Genomic DNA, 14,564 nt, shown 5'->3' on the forward strand with positions numbered 1-14,564 from the left:
GTCTTTTTCCCAGCAACTCACAAGGAGCTCGTGGAGTTTAGCATGGAGTACATGACCTCCATGTTTCCAAGCTTCAGGTGGAATTCCATCAATCCCGGCAGCTTTGCCATTTTTCGTCTGCTATATGGCTTTAATGGTTTCTTCCAAAGTGGGAGCTATGTCCAATTCCTTCTTCATCGGTTGTTGAGTCATATGTTGAATAGCTGAGTCTTGGACTACTCGGTTGGCACTAAAGAGGCTTTGGAAATGTTCAGCCCATCAGTTCAGAATGGAAGCTTTATCTGTGATTAGTGTTTGACCATCTGTACTGTATAGGGAGCTTTGGATCTGATACGTAGGTCCAAACACTGCTTTAAGAGCTTCATAAAATCCTCTGGAGTCACCCAGATCTGCACAACGTTGTGTTTTTTCTGCTAATTTCATCCACCACTTGTTCTGAATGTCTCTTCCCATTTACCTACAGCTGAAACCCTTATACTGTACAGTACTAGTTTTTGCTTGCTTGAACTTCATCCACAAGAGGGCAGCAAACACAATTTAAGCCTAATCAATTGTATTAAAAAGGTTGGGCCAATTTCAGTTTCTTCCAGATTTTAAATCTGTAAACAACTTAAAATCAACAAGAGTGAAATTACTTTTCTAATGAAAACAGCTGTTTATAACTAAATTGCACCAGTATGAAGAACAAACTATACACTAATCATAACTCATCCCATAAACAAGAGTAAAACATTGTGTTCGCTGACTAAGCTGAGATAATGACAAAAACTAGAGCATAAATAATACAAAATATACTGTATTTCAAATATTATTTTTCTGGAATTTGTAAGATCATGGGCTAGTATACCATATGGTCCTGCAAAAAAAGAAAAAGAAAAAAAAAAGAATTGACAATAAGCAAAAGCTATTCAGCACCAATCCTCTTAAATGTTCTAGATGATTTTGAGGTCATCATAGGCTACCAGCAAGGAGATGAAAATGCTGTACAAACCCAGAACTCAAAAGGACAGGGAGATAAGTGAATATTCAGACCATAAAATAAATGGCGAGGGAAGCACAGTGTGGCTTAATGATTGCAAATAGGGGTGCTGAGTATAAATAGAAAAGAAAATGCTACCAATTAAAAAATTTTAGGAATTTATCCCGTTTGTGGCCCACAAAAGCATACATGACTTTTAGCAACCTGTCATCAAGAGGAAGCCATGAGCAACCTATTCTCTGTCTTCTTTTTCAGGCTGTATGCAAATAAGGGCATCCAACTAATGTGCACATAAACTCCGTTTATTCCATGAGGAAAATGCAAAAAAGAGTCCACTATTAAAAGGTGCATATCAAAGAAACCCGATCCCACTTGAGCTTCAAAGCTAAGCAGGATCTGGCTTGGATGGGTTACTGCCAAGGAATATAAAGTGCTGTGGGCTGCATTTCAGAGGAAAGCAATGGCAAACCACCTTTGGTATTCCTTGCTTATGAAAACCCTATGAAATTTATGGGATTGTCATAGGCTGACAGGCAGCTTGAAGGCACACACACACACACACACACACACACACACACACACACAATACATTGATGGTGGAGGAGGGATAATAAAGGCTCACAACCTAATGCAAAAGAAGGGCGGGCAGAAAAGGATATGCAATTTGGAGGGATGCAAGAAAATCAAGACTCAGGAGATATCTGCAGTTCTGGGTTGGTCACAAGAAGAGGAGGCCAGACTAATGAAAAAGGACAGCATTGGCACTGCTGGAGGGCAGGCAGGCAGGCAGGCAGGCAGAGGAGCAGATACAAAATGAGAAATGTAATTATGAGAGGTGTTTATGAAATTGTGGGTGGCAGTAGCTAGAAAGGAAATGGCCTAATATATAATAGTGGTGCTTGTCATGTTTCTATTGTGGGAATGAGGTTTCTGGAGAGTGGGAAGGGGGAAGGGGGAAAAGATGTCATTTTTTCCCTCTCAAAATTTCCTTAAATAGTTTAGGAAGGAAAGATTTAAAAACACTTAAGACAGGAAATTCTTCGCCCCACAAGCCCAGATCCATCTGTTCAGGATAAAGCTGTTAGACAGGCCAATTACTGAGTGTCTCCACACACGCTTCTGTTTCTTTCCTGTCCCCCAGCTGCCACCCCAACACTGTACATCCTTGAAGCTCACAAGTTCTTCTCAGGTTGTCTTGAATTTATATTAATTTTTTTTAAAAGAAAAAATGTAAATTGTTATGGTAGAGAAATGTACAGTCTCCCCTCCAAGTCCGCGGACTTGAGATCCACAGACTTGGAAATCCGCAGGGGGCGACTGCCATTAACGTGAATGCGGCACACACCCTGCATGCATGCGCCCCATTCAAGCCTTTGGGACTTGAATATGCATGCATTTTGGAACGTGTGTGTGTGTGTGGGGGTCCGGAACGGATCCCCCGCGAGTTCCAAGGGCCAACTATACTTGCTATTGTTATAATAGTACCACTCTATTCTGCTTTGCTCAGGCCTCACTTGGAATACTGTGTCCAGTTCTGGGCACCACAATTCAAAAAGGATATTGTCAAGCTGGAGTGTGTCCTGAGGAGGGCAACCAAAATGACAAAGGATTTGGAAACTATGCCCCATGAGGAGAGACTTAGGGAGCTGAGTTTGTTTAGCCTGGAGAAGTGAAGGTTAAGAGGTGATATGATTGCCGTGTTTAAATATGTGAAAGGATGTCTTGCTGAAGATGGAGCAAGTTTGTTTTCTGCTGCTCCAGAGACCAAAAGCCCTGTCCTGGGGCTGATTTTAGGGCTCTGGAGGGCTGGGCATCCATACGCGGCCAGTCCTTCTAGCGGAGCCCGTGCGCCATCTTACCAGCGCCCCGCCCACACAGGGCGCACGACAATGACACATGGGCATTTGCACACCCAAATGGCACTTGCTGGAAGCGTTGTCCTCAATGCCATTATGGCATGTCGTTGCCGTGCTGTGGGGTTGGCGCAACACTGACGAGGGGCAAAAACGGGTGCCATAGAGCTGCCTGTCTGTATTCCCCCTGGGAATACAGGGGGAACAACGGATGCATGCTACAAAAAAAGAAACCACCTCAAAATCAGGAGGAACTTCCTGACAGTAAGAGCTGTTCAAAAGTGGAACGCACTCCCTCAAAAAGGGGTGGTTTCCTTCTTTGGAGGTTTTCAAACAGAGGCTGGATGGCCATCTGTCGGGGTTGTTTTGATTGAAAGTTCCTGCATGGCAGCGAGTTGAAGTGGATGGCCCTTGAAGTCTCTTCCAACTCTATGGTTCTATGGTCAAAAGTGCAAAATTTAGGAGGAATAGAGGAAGAGCCAACGAACAGTGGCTGCAGCATTTTGCTTTTGCCTGAGCTCACTGGAAAGGCCAGGATTTCACCAACTCAGTCAATTTGCAGCAATTGAAGTAAGATGAGGACAAAGAGGGTTTGTTGTTGTGTGCCTTCCACCTGTTTCCAAACTATGGCAATATTTGGCAAACCTATCACAGGCTTTTCTTGGCAAATTTCTTCTGAGGCTGAGAGAGTGTGACTTGCCCAGGGTCACCCAGTGAATTTCCTTAGCTGAGCGGGGATTTGAACCCTGTTCTCCAGTCATAATGCAACACTCAAACCACTTCACCTCACTGACTCACAACAAGGAGGATAATGAGAGAGAAACAGCTGAGAAATCTTAAAAGCAACTGAAATAGTGGCATGACAGAGATTTAATAGGGAGGTTTGCAAGAATGAAAAACTGAAGAGGGTTCTTGGATTGCAAAAGAGGACAAGGCACCACAAAATGTAGGGCATATCCATATAAAAGCTAAAAGCACTATTATAAATATAAGTTCATGCTTCTTAGTCATGCTGGGAATGGCAATTTATTGTGGCAGGGAGGCTAAGGGCCAAAACACAATGCAGAAATAATCCAGCTTGAGGCCACTTTAACTGCCTTGGCTCAAGGCTAGGGAATTCTGGGAACTGTAGTTTTGTGAGACATCGAGCCTCCCAGTGCCACAATAAACTACAATTCCCAGGATTCGATAGCACTGAAACAGGGCAGTTAAGGCGGTCTTAAATCGGATTATTTCTACAGTTGTGTTTTGGCCCAAAATGTCTAATTAAACCTACAGTTCCTAGGATTCCACAGCAATGGTCCAAAACACAGTGCAGAAACAATCCAGTTTGAGACCCCTTTTAACTGCTCTGGATGAATGCTGGGGTTTTTTGGGAACTGTAGTCCTGTGAGGCACTTAGCCTTCCCAGCCAGAGAGAGAGAGAGAGAGAGAGAGAGAGAGAATAAACTACAGTTCCCAGGATTCCCTAGCACTGAGCCAGGGCAGTTAAAGCGGTCTCAAAGATGGGTCTATTTCTGCAGTGTGGGTGCTTGTGTGTGTTTGCGTGGTGGGGTCTCAAAACCCCTTTTGTTTATGTGGGGGGGACCATTCTCTCCTTTATGAGGGCATTTAGGCTTTTCTGATGGAGGGGGAGAAGGCCTTGGTGGCGAATCTGCGGAGGCGAACACGAAGGCCCTCCCTGCTCCTCCTCCCCGGAAGCAGGAAGCCATCCAGCTCCATCCTCCCGACACCCAGCAGGGGCCCTCCTGGCTCAGTCTCTCCAGCCCAGCCGCCCGGCCCTTCATGGGGTGAGAAGGGGCTTTGCAAATGGCTGGAGCCCTTGGGGAGCTGGAGGGGGTGGCGGCTCTGTCCCTTTGGGGTCTGCGAAGGCGGGGGTCTTTCGGGGGGAAAGGGAACCTCAGGGACAAGGAGGAGGGGAAGGAGGCAGGCACCCGCACTGCGGGAATGATCCGGGTTCACACCGCTTTAACTGACCTGGCTCAAGGCTGTGGGCTTCTGGCACTTATGCGGTGCTGCAACAAATTGCACTTTCCCATAATGATAATAATAATAATAATAATAATAATAATTATTTTAGGAAGTGTGTTGTTGTTGTTGTTGTTGTTATTAGTATTATTATTACAGGGCTCTGAGCTGCCACTGCTGCAAGAAATTACACTTCCCAGAATTACGATTATTATTGGGTTCTTCTCTGCCGGTGCTGCAATGAATTGCACTTCCCAGGTTCCTATCAGATTCTAGAAGCTAAGCAGGGTTGACCCTGGTTAGTACCTGTATGGGAGGCCACCAAGGAACACGCCGGGTCAGGCTGTCCTCACCGCAAAGGAGGAGGAGGCCTTGTAAAAAGGTGGTCCTTCCAGAAAAATGGAGGACCTGACCACATAAAAGCTGCAAGAACCCCACTCCTATAGATATAAATTAATGCTTCTTAGTCAAGCTCATACTTAATAATAATACTTGTTTATTTATACCAGTTCTTCAGCCAAGGCTATCAGAGTGGCTTACAATTTGTTAATTAGACATTTCCAACTCTATGATTTCCCTGCCCTCAGGCTTACAATCTGAAAAAGACAAGACACAAAAGGAGAAGGGAATGGCAGTAAGGAAGAGGAAAAGTCCAGCAGATCTGCTCTCTCCCTCAGAGGCCTGTTGGAGCTGCCTTGCCTTCCTCTCCTTCAAGATGCTGGATAGAAGGAGGGCTCTTCTCTTTTTCATGGAAGGCCTGCTGGAGCTGGGAATTCCTCCTGGACAGAAGGTTGGCATGTAGGATGTGTCCTGGAAAAGGAGGACACCTCTGGTCACCCTGCCCAGGTGCTCTTAGGCAGTATTTCAGAGGAAGGACTGGCAAAATCATCTCTGGTTATATTCCTTGCTTAAGAAAGCTCTTATGAAATTCATGCACAGTAGACTTGAATTGTTATTATTACGGTCGGCCCATCTTATACACGGATTTTTTTAATACACAGATTCAAGCATCCACAGTTTGAAAATGTTCCAAAAAAAAGTATGAATTTCAAATATCAAACCTTGATTTTCCATTTTTTTATAAGGGACACCATTTTATAGCAATAGCAAGTACATTTCTATACCGCTTATCAGTGCACTTAAGCACTCCCTAAGTGGTTTAACAAAGTGTAAGCCAATTGCCCCCAACAATCTGGGTATTCATTTTATCAACCTTAGAAGGATGCAAGCCTGAGTCAAGCTTAAGCCCTTTCGCTGGGACTGAACTCTCAACCTTATGGTTTTGAGTGAGTGGCTGCAGTATAGGCATTTAACCACTGCGCCACCACTGCTGTGTCATTATATTTAATGGGACTTGAGCATCCACGGATTTTGTTATCCACGGGGGATCTTGGAACCAAACCCCAGCGTATAACAAGGATCCACTATATATTTATTTATCTCCCGCCCTTTCCCCAAAACTGGGACTCAGAGCGGCTTACAAGATTGAAAAACAGTACAGTTAAAACCATAGAAAAGTGTTAACATTAAAACAGAATTACATTAAAACAGATTGTATATAAAAGAATAAAGTATAGTTTAAAAGATAAAAATGTTTAAAATACATTTAAAAGAATAGAGCACACAGACGTCAATGTAAGTAGAGTGTCTGGATCAAGGGAAGTAATAGTGCCATTCTTTTCTGTTTGGTCAGGCCTCACCGGGAATACTGTGTCCAGTTCTGGGCACCACAATTCAAAGAGGATGTTGAGAAACTGTGTCCAAAGGAGGGCGACCAAAATGGTGAAGGATCTAGAAACCATAAAGCTCTATGAGGAAGGATTTAGGGAGCTGGGGATGTTTAGCCTGGAGAAGAGAAGGTTAAGAGGTGATATAATAGCCCTGTTTAAATACTTGAAAGGATGTTATATTGAGGATGGAGCAAGCTTGTTTTCTGCTGCTCTAGAGAAAAGGACCTGGAACAATGGATGCAAGCTACAGGAAAAGAGATTCCACTTCAACATTAGGAGAAACTTCCTGACAGTAAGGGCTGTTCGACAGTGGAACACACTTCCTAGGAGTGTAATGGAGTCTCCTTCCTTGGAAGTCTTTAAACAGAAGCTGGATGCTTTGATTGAGATTTCCTGCATGGCAGGGGGTTGGACTGGATGGCCCTTGTGGTCTCTTTCAACTCTACAATTCTATGATTCTGTGACTTGAAGGAGAGAAAACAGAAGCAGGGGTTGCTTCTCATGGAGATTGCAAGGGACACCTGCAGATATCCCTTCTTCTGCTGCTGGCCTTAACTGCCTTCAAGTCCCCTTCAGTCTATGGAGACCCCATTCGTGAAAGAGAGACCTCCAGGTCACCCTCCCCAGCTCTTGCAGATTCATGGCCGTAGCTTCTCTGGTTGAATCTATTCATCTGAAATGTCCTCCACATGTTGTTGTTGTTGTTGTGTGCCTTCAAATCATTTGGCAACTCTATCATGGGATTCTCTTAGAAAGATTAGTTCCAGAGAGATTTGCCATTGCCTTCCATTGAGGCCAAGAGAGTGTGACTTGCCTAAGGTCACCCAGTGGGTTTCATGGCCAAGCTGGAAATCAAACCCTGGTCTCCAGAGTTGCAGTCCAACGCTCAAACCACTATGCCACACCTGATTCTCTACCAAGCAGTATTGTCTTTTCTAGTGTACGACAGCCTTAGTTTAGTCATCTTGGGTTCTGGGGGGAGTTCAGGCCTGATTTGCTCTAGGACCCATTTATTGGTCTTGTTAGAAGTCCATGGTATACACATAATTCTTTTTCAACATTACTTCTGAAATGAATTGATTTTCTTCCTGTTAGCTTTTTTCATTGTCCAGCTTTCACAAGCATACTTAGAAATAGTGAATGTTGTTGTTTTAGCTGTCCTTGAGTCGACTTTGATTTATGGCGATCCTGCAGATGAGACATCTCCAAGTCTCCCTGTTCTCCACTGCTCTGCTCAGGTTCTGTCGATTCATGCTTGTGTCTTCCCCTAATCTAACCATTTGGTGTGTGGTCTACCAATTCTTTTCCTACCCCCAGTCTTTCCCATTGTCTTTTCCAATGATTCATACCTTCTGATGATGTGGCCAACGTACAATAGCCTCAGTTTAATAATCTTGACCTCCAGGGGTATTTCTGGTCTGATTCATTCAAGCACCCAATTGTTTGGGATACTATGGCTTTTCTACACAGCCATTAAGAGTACAGAAACCACCTCTAGTTTTCATTTGGGAAATCTTACTGTCAGATGTCAGAGAGAACATTTGCTTTTGGTAACTTCAGGGCACTCTCCTGTACTCACATTCCTGACTAGTGTGACCAGTCCTGTGTATGCTTAAAACCTGGGAGCAATAGGATTTACTTCTTTACTAAAGGAGAACTGAAAAGTACAAATCCCTTTATGGCTGCTCTGAATCAGTGGTGGTCAACACGAACAATTAGATACAGTATAGCCGTGTTAGTCTGTAGAATCAGTATGTAAAGAAATCTTGTAGCACCTTTGAGACTAACTGAAAGAAAGAAGTTGGCAGCATGAGCTTCCTTAGATTGCTGTCTACTTCCTCAGATGTATTTAGTTCTATTTTAATATTGATTTTTAAAAAATGCTTTAGGCTATATTGTATTTGTTTTAAATTATAAGCTTCCTTAAGTCCCCAGTTTTGGGAGGAAAAAGATGGGTATAAATAAAATGAAGGAGGAAGAAGAATGTGTTTTATTCAGTATTTAATTCCAGAAACTGTGGACCCACACTAGTTTTGAACAGCTTTTGGAGCGTTGAATAGTGTTGTGTGTTGAGATTTTAATTTCTTCTGTTTAGTCTGAACAAGGTTGCATAATACATGCACACATGTGTGTTTAAAGGGCTAGATATATCACATTCCATGCAGGTGAATAATGCCTGCAATTTTGCATAATCTGCAGATTTCCTGAGGCTTTTCCAGTAAATCATGGGAGTTGCTGTTACCACTTGTAGAAGTGCGTAAAATGAAATAGCCTTGATGGTGTGAAAAAATCTTGTTTTAAAATTTACTTTATGCATTATCTTGATGACCAGTTTTGTTGGCAAAGTACTTTGGTTAAACACTGGCATAGTTGACATTTTGACTGTTGAAGTTGGATGCTAAAAACAGCGTATTTTCTTATTTCATACATAGGTAGTGCGGAAAGTTGCCAAGTTGAGGAAAACTCATAATGAGGGTTGGTTGCAGCACACTTGTGAGCTGAGGGGGGGGGGGGGGGGAATTGGGTGGTGGAGGGGGGAGCTGAACCCAGAGATGAGAGCCCAGGGGCCAAATTCCAGTTCGGTAGCACCATTGAAGCAGTGGGCAAGACTATGGGCATGGAGGGGCAAATTGGGTGGGCTCACTTGTATGCTTTGCAGATCATGGTTCAGTTCCACACTTGAGCATAAAATCCCACTGGGTGACCTTGAGCAGGTCACATTCTCAGCTTCAGAGGATAGCAATGGCAACCCCCCTCTGAAGAAACTTGCCAAGAAATCCCTTTGATAGGTTTGCCTTAGGGTCACAGTAAGTTGGAAATAAGTTGAAGGCACCTGGCAACAACGTCATGTCTTTGTGGAAGCACTCCTGTGACACTAGGAGCAAGCTCACCTGGGTACAGAGGGGCTTATTTGTGAATAAATATTCATAGAACAATGTTGTCAGGCTTTTAAAGAATTTGTAACAAATGTAGAGCATTCTTCTTTCTGCCTTTCTCCTGACTATAGAAATATAGAACCAGAAAGAATCCAAAGGTAATCTTGTCCATTCTCCTGCATTGGTGCTATACCTTATTTGGGGGTAGGCAACGGATGCTTGCTCAGTAAATGTTGTTGAAAGTTAGAGCATGGGTAGATAACCTTAGCTGGGCTGCAAGGGGGCAAAGTTTTGTTCCCAACACATGTAGGCTACTGGGGGGGGGGGGCAAGCCTACTAAAGGTAAATAATAAAATAAGAATAAAATTGGAATTGTAAGTGACTAGTTTCAACTTATAGTTTTATTTGTACAGGATGGAGGTTGCATTTGTGGGGAAATGTAAAAACATAGTGTTTTTGTTATTTGTGGTTTTTCCACATTCATGGAGGTCCTGTGCCCCTAACCCCAGCAAATGTGGAGGGATGAGTGTATATGTTAAGTAGCACACATCTAGGAGGCTCAAAAAAGCCATTATGCCATTTGAGATTTTTGGCCATTTATTCCGTAGTTTCTATAGAAAAGAAGAAAAGATCTTAGCATTTTAAGCCAGCAGTGTTGGCAAAGGTTTGATCTATACAGCTACATACTCCATCAAGACCCGTCAGCTTAATTTTGTAAAATATGAAATACCAGTAGTATACATTTCACAACTTATTGACATTTTAATTTTGATTTACCTTGCACTAGGTATGCATAAAAATCCTGTTGTGGCTATAATGGACAGATGGCATAAAAAGCATGTCGTAAAGTAGTATGGCTTTTGTAGATGTTGGACTACACCTTCCTATATACCTCATTGTTGTCCATGTTGGCTGAATCTGATGACAGTTGGAATCTATTATCATTTGTTGAGCCCCAGATTCCTCCCCTGTGTTGTCATCTGAATGCAATTGACTTACTTGGGTGCCACCCGGCCCACCTCAAAGAACATTTTCTATTTTCCAGTATGAACAATCAAATATTCAAGGCCTGTTGTGGAAATAAGGTTGGCTTTCCATGGCAGTACCCTGATACTCAGTGACCAGTCCTTGTGCCTGTTTGAGGGGGTTGGCATTAGGACCAATCCCATTTGGCACTGATGAGCTTTCACAGCCATCAGAACCATGTGCTGTTTTTAATTTGGAAATGTATTGATAAGACACTGAGTGGAATTTGCCCTAGGAACTTACAAAACAGATGCTTACTTGATACTGACCAGAATAATGAATGAAGAGTTCAACAAATGGAATACAGAATTCTGTGACTACTATACAGGCTTCCAGTCCATTTATCCTAGCATTTGCCTCAGTGTCTACAGAAACAAAATGTGAAAATGAAATCAGCCCCTTCATTGACTCGTATCTTTTTTATCAGCTTAAGAAACCTAAGAAATTGGACATGCTGGTATCTTTCTACGACAGAAGTGGGAAACATTTGTGCCTCCAAATGTTTTGGATTCCATCTCTCAAAAACCTTTACCATTGACCATTGCTTGTGGGAGGCTTTTGGGAGGGCCCCTCTTACGAGATCTGCTCTACTTTTTACAGATGAATAAAATGGTGCTAGTCCAAATTGAGAAAGTTTTATGTAAACCTTTTCTGGTAAAGAGAGAGCCAGGGAGGGGTCTTAGTTTGAGAGTTGGACTATGACTTGGGAGAATAGAGTTCGAATTGCCCCTTGGCCATGGAAACCTACAGGGTGATTTTGGCAAATCACACTCTTTCAACTGCAGAGGAAGGCAAAGGTAAACCCTCTCTGAAGAGATCATGCCAAGAAAACCCTGTAATAGGTTTGTCTCTTTGGGTTGCCATAAGTTGGAAACAACTGATGGCACACAAGAAATCTGGTGACGAAATTGGAATCAGACATTTATTGAAAGTAATTATTGAATATGTGTCATTATCTTTGGTGTGTACACATACTTAAAAAAACAACAACCCACTGTCATACCTGAAAGACTTCAGAACTTGAAATCATGTCAAATCTTTGTACCAGAGATGACAATTGAATGAATATACTGTACACCACATAAAATATACTTTGTTTAAGAGAAGCACTGTTTGTTTTCAGCCTTGTATTAAGGTAGGTGCTTGAGTCAGGCCTATTATATTTTTATAGCTGTGAGTAACTTAAACCATTTTTCTAACAGGGAAGTGATGACATTGCTGTAATGATAAAAGTCATCTGGTACTTCAGTCTAGCGAAGAAGTGAATATGGATACTTGCTTCTACATGTATGCTTCCTATTTCAGGATCATACTGTGAGCTGCCTTGGGTCCCTATGGGGAGAAAGGCGGCATACAAATTAAATAATTAAATAAATAAATAAATAAAATAGTTGGTACAGAACCTACTGGTAGTTCCGGTAGCTAGAGCTTTATACACAGCTCCCAGAAGTAGATTGGTAGAACACTGCTGTGGTCATACCTTTTCAGCATTTCATGAGTAAGTGAGTAATCTTTTGCTGAAGAAAATACAAATGGAACATTAACCATTAACCTTTTGATTTATCATATTAATACTCAGCCCATTTTGGTTGCACTCCTTGTTTAGGGAATGCATCTTCTGTTACTTTTGTACATGGGTAGATGAAGTCAGGATATCCTGAGGAATATTTCAGGAAGAGTTTAACATTCTGGATATTTCTTATTTTCAATATCCTGTTGCCACCATTTTTGATGTTGAAGTTTGAGTTTGTTTTCATTAGCCAGATTTAATAAAGAACACAATGTCTTCACAGTAAAAAGAAAAAGAGAAAGGCATTTGACAAAGTGTTGTTGTTTCATTCCGAAAATGAATTGGGAGGGGGGGTGTTTGTGATTATTTTTTAAAACAATCAAAATAATACACAATCAAAGATAAAGAAACCAGAGGAGGGGAGAGAAGAAGAAAAGGAAGAAAGAGAATGAATGAATGCATGCATGCATGCATCTAATACACAGTAGGATTCTGACTCCCGAATCCTTACTGTAATGAAAAGAAAAAAGTTTTTTTCTACTCTGGTGTGGCTTCTAGTTCATCCAGGGGACTGGTGTGTGTGTGTGATCTCCACACCACACCCACAATGTGGCCTAAAGACAGCACTTTTTGCCCATCTCTTTTGGGCCTCCACAACTTTAACAATCCATTCTTCCAACATGGTGTTTCAGTCCATTTCCAAGTTTGAGCAAACAGTATTTTTGCTCCTGTTGTCATATATTGAAGAAGTAATCTATATTTACCTTCCAGTTCTGGTAACATTTTAAAGTCTAGCTTTAAATTTTTTGGATTAACATGCAAATTTTAGACCAGTAACTTTTTGCCTTCTTACAAGTCCACCACATAATTAAAAAGGAGCCACCTTTATCATGACATCCCCATTCTGGGCCATTTTGGACAGCTTATTTGGGGTTAGACACCATCCATACATCATGTTATATAGCTTGTCTTTTAAATTACTGTACCAAGTAAATTTTATATCTTTGGACCACATTTCCTCCCCATCCCCCACCCCATACATCTTTAGGGACATTATGCCCAAAATTTTGGGCCCACCTTATCATGTAGTCTTACAGGCTCATTTCCTGTCTAGTTTCAGAAGCCATTTATACCCTTTTTAAATTACATTCCAAAAATGAATGTTTTAATTTAATAAAATACTAAGCATTCAAGGCAGTTTAATTGTTGACCTGTAACTTCATGAGTTCTGTGCTCTTAATATTCCAGAAATAGCTCCATATTTCTAAAACATGGACATAGGTTACCCTGCATTCATAATAGTGGAGCCATTATGAATTCTATTAACTAAAGGTTTGACCACCAATTCCCATTATTTCTGTGTTTCTCTTGAAAAGGACCTAGTTAAGTTTTTTGATTACTTTCTTTCTTTAGGTACAGGTAGTTATAAGAAATTTGCAGGATTTGGCCAAGGAGCTATCTAGTACAGCACAGTGGGCCATTGGTGTCTGCTGGGGGTTGGTTCCAAGAGCCCCCCATGGATACCAAAATCTGTGGATGCTCAAGTCCCATTAAATACAGTGGCATAGCAAAATGATGCCCCTTATATAAAATGGAAAAATCAAGGTTTGTTTTTTGAAATTTATATATTTTAAAAATATTTTTCAAACCTTGCATGGTTGAATCCATGGATAAAGAATCTGGGAATACAGATGGCTGACGGTATTTTATTTCCAACACAGGTTAACTAGACGGTTTCCAGGAAGTCTACAATAGTACAACATCCCTTACCTGTTGTTTGCTTTTCCTTATTTAGTTTTCATAGACATGAGGTTTGGGTTTCACCTAGCACTGGAAGAGAAACCTAGCAAGGTGAATCATGTCATTTTCATCAGATCTTCTCATTGTTGTACAGTACTTTTAAAGTTTGGAGACCCTTAATTATACCTACCAACATGCAGGCATCATGATTTCAAGATCAAGTCTCCCTCCCTTCCCCAGTCTGCTTTTTGTAACTAAGTTGTTTATTCGGTCATTGACCAGTATAAAATATAATAAATAAAATAATAAAATAATAATTGTACAGTACAGTTATTAGAACAGGATTAAAAAAACAAACATCAGAGTCCAACTCCATCAGCTATATCAGTTGTCACCAGCCAGTTGGGGACGCCTTTTGCACATAACAGAATTTTGCTACCTTAAGTTGGGTCCTGATTGTCCAAAAGATATTGTAAATAAAAGGTATCACTATGTCCAGGATATTTGATTAAAAGAGGGGTAATCAGCTGATGGTGAACGTCCTTATAGAATTGACAATACAAAAGAATATGAGCTGTAGTTTCTATAACACCGGACTCACAAGAGCAAAACCGAGTTTCATAGGGTATTTTCCTGTATTTCCCTTCTAATACTGCTGTTGGGAGAACATTAAATCTAGCTAGTTGATAAGGCTCTTCTAAATTTTGGTACAGTGGTACCTCGGGATACGAAATACCCAGGTTACGAAATTTTCGGGATACGAAAAAATCCCATAGGGAATTATTGTGCCGGGTTACGAATGTTTTTTCGGGTTACGAAAAAACTTTTGGTGCTTTTTTCGGCTTTTTCGCACGGAATCGCGGCTTTTCCCCATTAGCGCCT

General features: G+C 41.6%; 1 protein-coding gene across 3 annotated transcripts in view; it reads left to right on the forward strand.

The window, feature by feature from the left end:
* The first annotated feature begins 4,539 nt into the window (after positions 1-4,539).
* C4H6orf89 (chromosome 4 C6orf89 homolog) overlaps positions 4,540-14,564 on the forward strand; it is a 37,420-nt gene continuing 27,395 nt past the window's right edge. The window contains exons 1-2 of one of the 3 annotated variants that reach the window (XM_042465352.1): positions 4,562-4,622; positions 13,738-13,793. In XM_042465352.1, coding sequence (XP_042321286.1) covers positions 13,749-13,793 — 45 coding nt within the window. In that variant the 5' untranslated portion in view covers positions 4,562-4,622; positions 13,738-13,748. Of the gene's footprint in view, positions 4,623-5,470; positions 5,591-13,737; positions 13,794-14,564 lie in introns of those variants that run through there. The other 2 variants (XM_042465354.1, XM_042465351.1) reach the window with 2 other exon arrangements.

This window comes from Sceloporus undulatus, chromosome 4, assembly GCF_019175285.1.
Source record: "Sceloporus undulatus isolate JIND9_A2432 ecotype Alabama chromosome 4, SceUnd_v1.1, whole genome shotgun sequence".
Taxonomy (NCBI): Eukaryota; Metazoa; Chordata; class Lepidosauria; order Squamata; family Phrynosomatidae; genus Sceloporus; species Sceloporus undulatus.